At 46.7% G+C, this 13,168-nt stretch overlaps 1 protein-coding gene across 1 annotated transcript in view; it reads right to left on the minus strand.

The window, feature by feature from the left end:
* LCT (lactase) overlaps positions 1–13,168 on the minus strand; it is a 47,279-nt gene that overhangs the window by 16,971 nt on the left and 17,140 nt on the right. Inside the window, exons 7-9 of the mRNA XM_057747109.1 lie at positions 10,492–11,215; positions 5,131–5,776; positions 620–2,170 (exon numbers count right to left, since the gene is read on the minus strand). Coding sequence (XP_057603092.1) covers positions 620–2,170; positions 5,131–5,776; positions 10,492–11,215 — 2,921 coding nt within the window. The remainder of the gene's footprint in view (positions 1–619; positions 2,171–5,130; positions 5,777–10,491; positions 11,216–13,168) is intronic.

Consider the following 13,168-nt stretch of genomic DNA (forward strand, 5'->3'; position numbering starts at 1 on the left):
GGGGCCCTGAGAAGCCCAGTCACATACTGGCTCCTCACTTTAGGTAGTCCTAAACCACCTACTTGTACACTCAAGTAATGTGCGCCCTGACAGGTCATCTTGTCTCTTTTTGTCAACAATGATGCCCCCATAGCAAGTGTGAATGACTTATCTTTGCAAAATCAAATTCTTTTGTTGGGGTAAAGGGACATGTCTGAATCTCAAGTCTCAGCCCACTTTAGAAGTTAAATACAGAAATGTGAATTAGAGAAGAGCTTATTGCTCTGGGGTGCATGGAACCCACCAGAATATAAGCTCCGTGTCAGCAGAAAGTTGTTTGTTTTGTTCACTGCTGTGTCCCCAGCACTTAGAATAGAACTTGTCACATAGAAGTTGTTCAGTAATGAATGGATGGACCCATGAGGATACTCCCGTGGAACTTGGTGTGTACATTTGGGGAGATGACCATTGCTTTTTTCAGTTTCCCAAAGGGACATGTGACCCCAGACAGGGAATTATGGAATTAGGGTATAAAAGAGAGACCTGTTGATGGTTTGTAATCCACTCTGCCAAACCATTTCAGGCACACGGCATGTGGATGTCGGGAGATTTTGTAAGGGGGACATGAACCCTCACGTACCTTTCAAAGCTTCATTGATGTAGGTTTTGTGGTAAAATATCCTATCGGTATCTTCCACTTTCGTATCTGTCAGCCCCACTCCGTTTTCAGTGATGTAAATGGGGACGTCCCCGTATTCTTCCTTGATCCAGTTGAGCAGCCTTCGCATCCCCCAGGATGCAGCTCTGTCCATTGCTGTGGAGGGCCAGGAAGTGTCCTCCTTCTCGGTCAGCTCCCGGTCATCTTCATAGGAGGGCGGGTTTAACCTGGGTGTTGCATGCTGCACGATTCTGGACGAGTAGGTGTTGAGGCAGAACACGTCGGCCGTAGCCGCGATGTACCTCTTCTCTTCCTCGGTGAAGCTGGGCAGGCGGGAGGTGGCTAAGTGCTGCAGTTCACTCCTGTTCCCCACTTTCCATTTCATGGCATCGGGATAGTCTCCATTTCGGAAAATGGGGTGGGCGAACCAGCCCAGTGAGAACTGCAGCATTCGGTCAGCTGCCTCCACATCCCTGGGGACCCCAGGCGACTGGGGCTCTGCCCAGTGTGCACTGAGGCTCAAAGAGATGACCCCCTTCTGCTCTTGCCTGTATTTCTCATCGTAAGTGTGATAGACTCTGGCGTGAGCTTTGATGATGGCGTGGCCAATTTTGTAAGGTCCCCAGCCTGGGTCGTTCACGTTTGGGGGAAATTCCCCTGAGCCATACCCCAACCATGCCTGGTATGTGGGCTCATTAAAAGTCATCCAGAATTTGACTCTGTCACCAAAGTTCTGGAAACAAAAGTCTGCGTAGCTGTTAAACAAGTCAATCAAGGAAGGATTCTCCCAGCCTCCAATATCCTGGAGGGCCTGGGGCAGGTCCCAGTGGGACAGGGTCACCATGGGAGAGATGTTGCTTGCCAGCAAGGCATCGATCAGCCTGTTGTAATAATCAATACCATGTATGTTGATAGAAGTGTTTCTCCCGGTTGGGAAAATCCGAGACCAGGAGATGGAGAAGCGATAGGCCTTCACCTTCAAAGCTCGAAGTATATTCAGATCGGCATTCAGATGGTTGTAGCTGTCACAGGCTATGTCTCCAGTGGCATTGTCTTTCACGTTGCTCCCTGGTGTGTGGGTAAAGTTATCCCAGATGCTGGGGCCTTTGCCATCAGCATCCCAAGCTCCTTCAATCTGATAGGCTGACGAGGACACACCCCACAGGAAGTCATCCCGGAATGTGCCGTGGTAGAACAAATCTCTTTCAAACTTGGGTTGGTTGGAGAACTTTTCCCAGACTACTTTAGCCTTGGAGGGCACCTCGGATGGAAAAGTGAAGGCTCTGATTTTCCGGAGGACGTTTGCAGTACTGGGTGGTGGCAGTCTTTTTACTACCTTGGTGAGGAAACCGTTCTTTTCAATCATGCTGGTGAAAAAGAAGGCAGATTTCCTGGGAGTCCTTGGCCTACTGCTGTCATTGAAGTTGACGTGGTACAGCCCAAACCTCCGGCTGTACCCAGAGGGGCCTTCAAAGCCGTCCATGAGGGAACGAGCAATGTAAGATTGAACACCCACCGAGTCCTGCTTGACAGCTGTGGAGAGAAACAAAACTGGGGTTGTTCTAAAACCTCTGTTACTGATGCTGTTTCCATTTTTATTATTTTTGAAATAGAGCTGTTTATTTGGGGGTTTATTAGCACTGCAGCCTGGGAGACACAGATTCAAGAAGCACTTGAATTGTGTTCCGCTATAAAACGGGGGAGGCTTGTAAAGGCAAAACCCGCAAGGTTACATAAATTGTCAAGAATTAGGATTGGAGCTGGCAAGAAGTAAGGGTGCCTGTTAAGCAGGGATTGGTTGGGGTCTGAAATGATGACAGAGTTGCAAAGGGCTGATGCTTTTTAAAGGTTTTTCTTTTGACATGAAAGTTCTGGAAGTGACTTCGGTTACTCCCAAATATTAACCCATTTTCCTCCTTATAACACGTAAGAGGAAAATCTACAAGATCTGCATAAAACATCAGGCCACATCCTTGGCCATAAATCTCAGTCCAAAGGTGTGTCCCTATCTTAAAATGAATAATAAAGAAAATGTCCCCCATCTGCTAGTATCAGGACCCTTTGGTTTAATAAAGAATACATAAACCATTCAATCTTTAAAAAATATGCTTTTGTGGACTTCCCTGGTGGTGCAGTGGTTAAGAATCTACCTGCCAATGCAGGGGACACGGGTTCGATCCCACGTGCCGGGGAGCAACTAAGCCCGTGCACCACAACTTCTAAGCCTGTGCTCTAGACCCCACCTGCCACAACTACTGAAGCCCACAAGCCTAGAGCCCCTGCTCTGCAACAAGAGAAGCCAGTGCACTGAGAAGCCTGCGCACTGCCATGTTCAGTGACAAAAACCCAACACAGCCAATAAATAAATAAATAAATTGATTTTAAAAATATGCTTTTGTTTTTTGTTCTTTGTTTAGCAATATTGACATAAAATAATCATACATTCCGTTTCTAAAGGAGAACTAAAGCCTAAAAAAATGTATTCTCTTAGGGAGGGTGGGAGGGAGTCGCGGGAGGGAGGGGATATGGGGATATATGTATAAATACAGCTGATTCACTTTGGTGTACCTCAAAAACTAGCACAACAGTGTAAAGCAATTATATTCCAATAAAGAGTGTAAAAAAAATGTATTCTCTGATTCAGTGGCTTGAATGGTGGTCCCCAAACAGATATATCCAAGTGCTAACCCCTGTATAACTACTGTATACAACCTTATTTGGCAAAAGGGGTTTTGTAGATATAATTCACTAAGTTAAAGATCCCAAAATGATATCACCCTGGATTAACCAAGTGGGCCCTAAAGCACTGCTATGACAAGTGTTAGGAAGTGACACAGAGGAGAAGGCCATGTGAAAATGAAGGCAGAGACTGGAGTGATACAGCCACAGCCAAGGAAGGCCTGGAGCCACCAGAAGCTGGAAGGGGCCAGGAAGAAGTCTCCCTTGGAGGCTTTGGATGGAAAGTGTTCCTGGTAACACCTTTTTTTTTTTTTTTTGTGCCCGCTCTGTGCAGCATGGGGGATCTTCCCCCCAACCAGGGACTGAACCCATGTCCCCTGCATTGGAAGCATGGAGTCTTAACCACTGGACCACCAGGGACATCCCCTAGTGACATCTTGATTTGGGACTTCTAGCCTCCAGAACTGTGAGAATTAAAAATGGCCTAATGAGGGAGTTCCCTGGTGGTCTAGTGGTTAGGATTTGGCGCTTTCCCTGTGGTGGCTCAGGTTCAATCCCTAGTCAGGGAACTGAGATCCTGCAGGCCATGCAGCACAGCCAAAAAAAAAAAATATAGTGAGTCAACCAAGGATGAGAGCGATGGCTGTGGGTGATTGTATAAGAGGCAGGTAACGTTGCTCATTCACTCAATAAAGAGTTTAGGAAGCACCTACTTTATCCCAGGCTGTGCTCGGCTCTGGGAACATGAAGAGGAATAAAAGGCTCATAGGTCAGTGGGTAGAAAGAGAGCGGAGACAGAAAGTGAAGGGCCTATGGCTCCACGCGCTGGATGTCTGGCCACATCGCTTAAACTCTCAGAGCATCGGTCTTCACAGCTGTCCCACGAAGATGGTATCTGCCCCTATTTACTGCACAAGGCTGTGTCAAGGATCACTTGAGATTATGTCTTAAAGGGATTCCTTGATACTGAGGAGAGTACATGGGAAGTGCAAGAGAGGATGTCTGACCACACGAACAGTGGGATGTAGGTCTCCATTCCTCACTGCAGTGCCCAGGGCAGGGATCACTTATCAACTCCTTGTCTTCGATTCTAGACAAAACCTCGAAATCTTCTCAACATAACCCTCTAGGCAGACAACTAGCCACTATCAGTTGATTAGAACTGCCATATGCGATGAAACCTATTTGCCACTCCTTTTTACTTGAAATAAAAAGACATATAAGGTAAAAGTGAGACTGTAGATATGTATTAAGGGGATCAAAGTGAATGATGTGGGATGTGTTTCATGCCCAGTTAAAGGCAATGAAGATCCGTGTGGCTGGAGCAATGAGGGAAGATTTAATGAGCCGGCGCCTCACCCTGAGGGTCCTCATGCGTCCTTGTGATGCCATCATCACCCTGTATCGCACTTTTCTGTCTGTGTCCCTCTGTAGACTGTGAGTCCCCTCTGGGAAAAGATGGCGTTGATTCAATATGGTACCCCTACTGCCTTGCAAAATGTCTGGCATGTAATGGGCACTCAATAAATATTTGTTAAATAAATGCATTAAAAGATGATGAGGCTTGATGAATGGATAGGACCCAGATGGGCAGAGTGTAGAAGGGAGCATTTTAGGGACTAGGAATATTAAAGCGAGGACTTGAGGCCTTTGAGGGAGCAGGTTAGGAGGCTGATGTGAAGGACTCACACTATTACTACAAATACTACTTTTTGTCTTAATTTCCTTGGGAGACTGTCTTTGTCCAAAACAAAACTCTGAAACTTGATGAAGTAACACCCAACTCCCAGTCACCAGCATACCCATGTTCTTACCCTTGAGCACCTCATTGATGTATTGGTTGAAGTAGTCGACTCTCAAGGAATCATTGATGAGATCTTCACTTTCCCCTATGGGCATGCCATTCCCAGACAGGTAGATTGGAACTTTGCCTCTTGTGTATTCCAATGATACAAACTGCAACAGCCTCCTTATCCCCCAGGGCACCACACGAATCCAAGGGGATGCAGTCTGGGGCCACGCAGGGTCCAGGTGTTGGGAGAAGCCTCCGATGGTATCATAGCTGGGGATGCAGGTATCTGCTTGGGCCTTGCTGATGAGGCGGGAAGTGTAATGGGACAGACCCAGAAAGTCAGCGGAGCCTTTCAGGAGCTGCTTCTCTGCCTCGGTGAACTCAGGGAGCTGGGCCACAGGACTGGGGCACTGTTTGTTCACCTGTTGGATCTGGGCCCTCAGGGCAGCCGGGTAGTCTCCATCCACAAAGATGGGGTGTGCAAACCAGCCCAGCATGAAGTGCAGGAAGCGTTCAGAGGCTCTCAGGTCCTCGGGCCTCTCTGGGGACAGGGGTTCTGCCCAGTCTGAGTTCAGCACGATGCCCACACGCCCCTGCTGCTGTGGGCGATGGTGGCTGTTGTAGTGATGCCACACCTTGGCATGAGCCTTGAGGACCACGTGAGCCACCTTGTGAGGAAGAAAGAAGGAAACACAGGAGTTAGTGACGACAGCAGCACCCACAAGCCAATAACAAGTCAACAACGACAATGTCAGCAAGTTAACACCAAGGTCAATGATGGCAGCAGGTTAATAACAGCCGTAAGGCTGACAGTGTCAACCGCAGCATGTCAACACCAACGTCAACAATGTAATCAAGTCATCAAGTTAATACCAAGGTCACCATGGCAACAAATCAGTAAAACATCAAGGCAACAACACCAACAAGAAGTTAGGACATGCTAACAACGTAAAGAAGGTGACAACATGGACAGGCTGACACCACCACCACCACCAGCGCCAACAACATCAGCAGCGTGGACAACAGCCTCAGCCAGTCAACAGCCACAATGTCAACAATGTCCACAAATGTGTCGCTAGACAGTCACCACCACCATCGCCAGGTCAATAGCAACAGCACCACAACCACATTAACTGCAACAGGGGTTCATGACTCCTCTCGTGTGATCCTCACTTATGTGGCAAGTACAGCACTATTTCCACGATACAGGTGAGGAACACAGCATCCAGGGAGGGCGAACGCAGGCGGTCTGACCTCAGGCCCAGATCGTCACCCACCATGCTCTTCGGCCTCGGTCCTCAGTGAGTGCTTGTTGACCGACTAGTCCGTGACTAATTGGCAGGGGGGATCATTTTAGTGAACACACTAAGGAGGGGAAGATTCTTTCTAGCCTACCTGTTCTCCTTTCTACTTAATGAAATCTATGAAAAGAAACCACAACCAGGATCTGTTTGTAGACTTAACTCACGGTCTTACAGAAGTCAACATCTTTCCCTGGTGGAGCACCAGCAGAAACCGGGCAAAAGTGGGGTGTCTGGAGCATAACAAGCCTAGATTTAAATCTTGACTCTGTCGCTAACACGCTCAGTAAACTCAAACCAACTTCGGCGTCCTTGTCTGCAGGAAGTGGGTAATTATGGATCCAGGAGGATTCAATGCAACTGTCTACATAGCGCACAGAGCAGAAGGTTGGCGTGCAGGAGGAGGTTTGCTACTGTTTAGCTCCTTTCTCTTCTCCTTTTTATCATGTGAAGATGATGACATCTGTGTTTGAAGAATTTTACACCCAAACACGCTCTAGGAAGAGAAGCTCCTGACTACGTCTCATGTCCCAAATGTTAGTTCTTAACTGGGTCCTAACCTCCAACAGCAAGCTATGCTCCTCTCTGAAAGGCAGGAAGGCTTCCCTTCTAAGCTTGCTGGTGTGGGGGCAGGGTGCTCAGTGGAATACTAGGCAACCATCAGAAACAATCGCTGTGACCACGTAATGACATGGAAAAGGTTTAATGACATTTCAAGTAAAAAAGGGCACTAGAGTGAAAATGTGTGAGTGTACAGGTTCACTGATTGCAGCAAATGTGCCACACAGGTAGGGGATGTGGATAACCAGGGAGGCTGTGCACGTGGGGGGGTTCGGGGTAAATGGGAAATCCCTGTATCTTCCACTCAACTCTGCTGTGAACCTGAAACTACTCTAAAAGATAAAAAGATACATGCACTCCTATGTTCATAGCAGCACTATTCACAATAGCCAAAACATGGACACAACCTACATGTCCATCAACAGAGGAATGGATAAAGGAGATGTGGTACATATATACAATGGAGTATTCCTCAGCCATAAAAAAGAACAAAATAATTCCATTTGCAACAGCATGGATGCAACTAGAGATTATCATACTAAGTGAAATAAGTCAGAAAGACAAATACCATATGATATTATATGTGGAGTCTAAAATATGGCACAAATGAACCCATCTTCAAAACAGAAACAGACTCACAGACATAGAGAACAGACTTATGGTTGCCAAGGGGGAGCGGAGTAGGGAGAGGCACGGACTGGGAGTTTGGGGTTGGCAGATGCAAACTATTACAGTTAGAATGGATAAGCAACAAGGTCCTACTGTACAGCACAGGGAACTGTATCTAATCTCCTGGGATACACCATAATGGAAAAGAATATTAAAAAAAGAACGTATATATGTGTATAACTGAGTCACTTTGCTGTACAGCAGAGATTGGCACAACAGTATAAATCAACTATCCTTCAATAAAAACAACAATAAGAAAAAAACAAGGGCACTAAGCTGAGTGCACCTGTGACTACACTATGAACATAAGGAAGCCATGACTGGAAGGAAATACTGGTAGAATTATGAGAGAGATCTTTTCTTGGAAATTTTTCCTTAATGCTGTCAATTTTTTTTTTTTAGGTTTGTAGAAAAAAAATTTTTTTGGACATACAATAAGCTGCATATATTTAAAGTGTACAATTTGATATTTTCTTTCTTATTAGTAATGCATATATGGCAATTCCAATCTCCCAACTCACCCCCCCCCACTTCCCCCCTTGGTGTCCATATGTTTGTTCTCCACATCTGTCTCTATTTCTGCCTTGCAAACTGGTTGGTTTGTACCATTTTTCTATATCCCACATATATGCGTTAATATATGATATTTGGTTTTCTCTTTCTGACTTACTTCACTCTGTAGGACAGTCTCTAGGTCCATCTGTCATAATGTTTTTTATTTTTTTTTAATAAATTTATTTATTTTATTGGCTGTGTTGGGTCTTCATTGCTGCTCACGGACTTTCTCTAGTTGCGGTGAGTGGGGGCGACTCTTCGTTGCCTGAGCAGGCTTCTCACTGCAGTGGCCTCTCCTGTGGCAGAGCATGGGCTCTAGGCGCATGGCCTTCAGTAGTTGTGGCACATGGGCTCAATAGTTGTGGCTCACGGGCTCTAGAGCGCAGGCTCAATAGTTGTGGTGCATGGGCTTAGTTGCTCTGCGGCATGTGGTATCTTCCTGGAGCAGGGATCAAACCCGTGTTCCCTGCATTGGCAGGTGGATTCTTACCCACTATGCCACCTAGGAAGTCCTGTCATAACGTTTTATAAATAAAAGGAAGAATTGAAAGAGAAAAGTGTGGTGGACTTTCTAATCAAAATCTCTGTAGAAAAGTCTCAGGAGCCCTGAGGGATAAAAAGCCTGAGGAGAAAATGTTGGGATGAGCTTTACAACAAAGAGACAAACAGAAAGGTTCAAGCCGTCACCTTCAGAAGTGTTCTCTTGCTCCGTGGGTGTGGTCACTTGCTGAACAAGAGCAGATGGAGGCCTTGACCTAAGTGCTATATTTTGGCATTTCATCGAGTCATTTATTCACAGTATTCCAGCTCGCTCTAACTGTGGGCATTTTGTGTTTTGTTTTTTTTTTAATAAATTTATTTATTTATTTATTTTATTGGCTGTTGGGTCCTTTTTGCTGTGTGCGGGCTTTCTTTAGTTGTGGTGAGTGGGGGCTACTCTTTGTTGTGGTGTGTGGGCTCCCCATTGCCGTGGCTTCTCTTGTTGCGGAGCACGGGCTCTAGGCATGTGGGCTTCAGTAGTTGTGGCACAAGGGCTCAATAGTTGTGGCTCATGGGCTCTAAAGCACAGGCTCAATAGTTGTGGTGCATGGGCTCAGTTGCTCTGAGGCATGTGGGATCTTCCTGGAGCAGGGATCGAACCTGTGTCCCCTGCATTGGCAGGCGGATTCTTAACCACTGTGCCACCAGGGAAGCCCTGGCATTTTGAATTGTTCTCTAATTTTCTAATGGGGAGTTAAGTGTCTTGATGGCACTTAACATCTAGCATGGGGCCCAGTGAGTACTCCTATTTCAGAATAGAACAGATCCCAAAGTGTGGCAGGGGAAAGCCAGACTAACGTGTCTATCCTGAAGAATGTTGCCAGGGAAGCTGGTAGGTTTTCTGGGAGATTTTGAAGAAAAAGGGAAATGATGAATGGGACTCGTATTAAGCCATTTAAAACTTTGCCTCCAGGATATACATCCCCTTTTTGTCGAAGTGACACCCTGACTGCCCTCTGGAAAGACCACCTTCTCCCCTCCCCACCTCCCATCTCTAAGCCAGTGTGTTGAGTAGAGCTGGGACCTGGGCTGACACCAGTCAGTACCCCACAGTCCGCTGGCCTAGACCCAGTGACTGGATCTGGGATGGGCATCTGACCATGCAGGGGACATGAGCACAGGGAGAACTTTGCTGGGAATGCTGGAACAGAGGCAAACTGTCTTTTCTGTTTTCTGCAGATCTGGAAATATGAGAGAAGGATTGCGGCCATCTGGCTACCAGGTAGCCCAAGAATAAAGCCAATGAGGGGAGCGAGAGAAGAAGAAAACTAGAGTCCTGTAACATCGTCTGTGGTCTAGTCAAGCTCCACTCTGATCAGCTAATAAGACTTATCAGTTTCCTGAACTCAGAAATTCCCTCCTTGCTTAAGTCAGTTCGGGTTGGGTTTTCTGTCACTTGCAATTAAGAGTCCTGGCTGACATGGAAAACTTGCTATGGAGTCGAGGAAACCTGGGCGCAGATGTTGGCTTCACATTGCTAACCCACTAGCAATGTCATCACCACCAAATTGCTTCTCCTCCTGAGCCCCAATTCCCTCATCCATCAGAGCTGTTCTGAGGATGTAGTAACAATTTTTAAAGTGCCAGAACAGTGTTTGGATAAATAAGGTGATTAACAATTTATGGTTCCTTCCTTCCCTCTGATTTCCTCTAAAGAAAAAAAAGGAAAGACTTGCTGATGAGAAAGTAAAATAACGTTTTTCCAACCAAATGTCCTTTCTCTTCCAATGAATAGGCATTGCAAGGATGGGACGTACCTTAAAAGAGGCCACCCCTGGGTCGGAGATGCCCGGTGCGTGTTGGCCGGTGCCATAGCCTGCATAGCTCATCACCCATGGCTCGTGGAAGGTCACCCACAGCTTCACACGGTCCCCGAACGTGGAGAAGCAGAAGGCCGCATAGTCCAGGAAGGCATCCACCACGCTATCATTCTGCCACCCGCCGTGATCCTGCAGGGCCTGAGGCAGGTCCCAGTGGAACAGCGTGGCCATGGGCTCAATGTGCGAGTCCAGCAGGCTGTCGATGAGCTTGTTGTAGTAGGCGACGCCCCGGAGGTTGGGGCTGTGCCCCTGCCCAGTGGGGAAGATGCGGGACCAGGAGATGGAGAACTTGTAGACCTGGGCCCGGAGGCCACGAAGCAGGGCTATGTCAGCGTCCACCTTGTGGTAAGTGTCACTGGCCACCTCTGGCGTTGCTGGGCCCTTGGCGGTGTCCTGATGCCTGACGGTGTCCCAGATGCTCGGCCCTCTTCCATCCTCAGCCCAGCCTCCTTCCACATTAAAAGCTCCTGTGGAGACGCCCCAGAGGAAGCCCTCAGGAAAAACATCCTGCAGGAAAGCATCCCTTTCTGCCCTGGACTGGTTGGCAAACATTTCCCAGACTCTCTGATAGGCTGAGCGGGGCGGCGAGGAGTATACTGCTGTCTCCAGGTCCAGCTGCAGGGCAGTCTGGAGGGTCAGGTTGTCAATCAGAGAACAAGACCTGTTGTGGGAGTGAAATAACATAAAGGGACATAATAAGTAATGACTCTGTAAGTTACAAATTCCCCCAGACTGATGAATAGTGACAACGTGTTTAATCAGTAAAGATTCCTGAAACACTGACCCAAAGTCATGGGCAGGAAGTGACTGGTAGATGGGAAAATTATTATTATTGCCTCTTCCGGGTGAGTTATCATTGCTCCTGCATGAGTGAAAATACTGTACCAATGCTACTGTTCTCTGTATTAGATCACCCGTGAATACAGTCTTCAGTGTTGATGAACTTTTTTCTTTTTATAATGTATATTTATAAAATATAGCTAATAATGACTTCAGTTTTTTGAGCCTTTTGATTCTATGTTGATCACTGTGATAAAATGTATACACATTATCTCATTTAATATTCAAAATAAGTGTATGAAATATGTGCTACATTATTTATCTTCTTCCTACAGAGGAGGAAACTGAGAGGGCAAGCATCTATTTACCAGCTGGTACAGAAGCATTTCAATAATTGAGCTACTGGTACAGCTCCACTGATGTGTACCACTTCAATATCAGCCCTGGATACAACCTCCTTTCATCTTCATGCTGCCTGGATTATGGCCATAATGGCAGGAGCTCAAGCAACCATCCTGCACCATGAGGTAGAAGTTTTGTTAAGGATGACAAAGCAACAAGATAGGAGCCTGGATTCTTGATGATTTTACCCACTCTAGACTATCCATCTCCAAGCTTTATTTATGTCAATAAACTTATATTTTGTTTTTTTTTTTTTAAAGGAGAACTCCTCCTTGATTATACAGCTTGCAAATGGTAGAGCACAGAGTCTATGCTTTTAACCATATATCACTATGTAGTTGTGTATATGTGTAGACATTTATGTGCATATTGTGTTATGTTTTATTTCAGAAATAAATATATCTGAAACATCAGAAATAAGCATAGCTGAAATACAATGTAACATAAAAATGCTATTCTCATATGTGATGAAGTCTGATATATTCTATTTCATTCTAGTCTGTTTTCTCTCCCCTTCCTTCCTTCTTTCCTTCCTTCCTCCCTCCTTCCCTCCCTCCCTTCATTAGTACTTCCCCTATCTGAGTCCTGTCCTGCAGGCTAGAAAGCAGCGCACGGTATCATGCAGCAGTTCCACCAGCAGAGGGCAACCTTGAGGAGGGGTTGGTAGAGGTGGGCATGTTAGGCCTGCAGAAGAGAACCTACATGGGGAGAAGAGGTGGAATATAAGAGCATCTCTCTGTCTTAGGGCTATCATGTGGAGAGGGGCTGACACTTATAGTTGGCCCAGAGCATGGAACTGGTGGGATTGACGGGGATGCTGCAGAAAGACCTCTCTCTCATGGAGTGGAGCCTGGGCCTTCCAAACCTAAGCTCCTGTTTTATGAAGCATCAACTCGTCTGCATTTGCTAGAAAACTGGTGAGTGGAAATGATAGCCTATAGCTGTGGGTTATCCAAGACAGATGCACACCAGGGACATGGAGGGGTGCCCACTCAGCTGTTCTGACCCAACACTTCTGACTAGGACCGTCCTTCTGGCTTGTGTGAAAAGAGGTCTTGAAGAAACCAATAAACTGCCCGTGGATAAAACAGAACTTTCCATACAGGCCTTGGAGCTAGGAGTCCTGGGTTTACCTAACTTGGGAAGAGACTTAGCACAGGAAGTCTCTGTGCCCAGCCCTCCAGGTGCCCCTCCTTCAGCCGTCCCCGACCCCCCACTCTAAGCCGCCTCAGAGCATCCCAGATAATGCTCTTCTCCCTTCTCTGGGGAGCAGTGCTGTATCTCCCGCCACACTCTGTGCTGCAGTCACTGGTGGGCCTCTCTGTCTCCCTTCTGAGGTCTAGAATACTCCAACAAAGGCACTGCCCTGGCAGTCCAGTGGTTAAGATTCCACACTTCCAATGCAGGGGGTGTGGGTTCCATCACTGGTCAG

Source organism: Hippopotamus amphibius, chromosome 8 (genome assembly GCF_030028045.1).
Source record: "Hippopotamus amphibius kiboko isolate mHipAmp2 chromosome 8, mHipAmp2.hap2, whole genome shotgun sequence".
NCBI lineage: Eukaryota > Metazoa > Chordata > Mammalia > Artiodactyla > Hippopotamidae > Hippopotamus > Hippopotamus amphibius.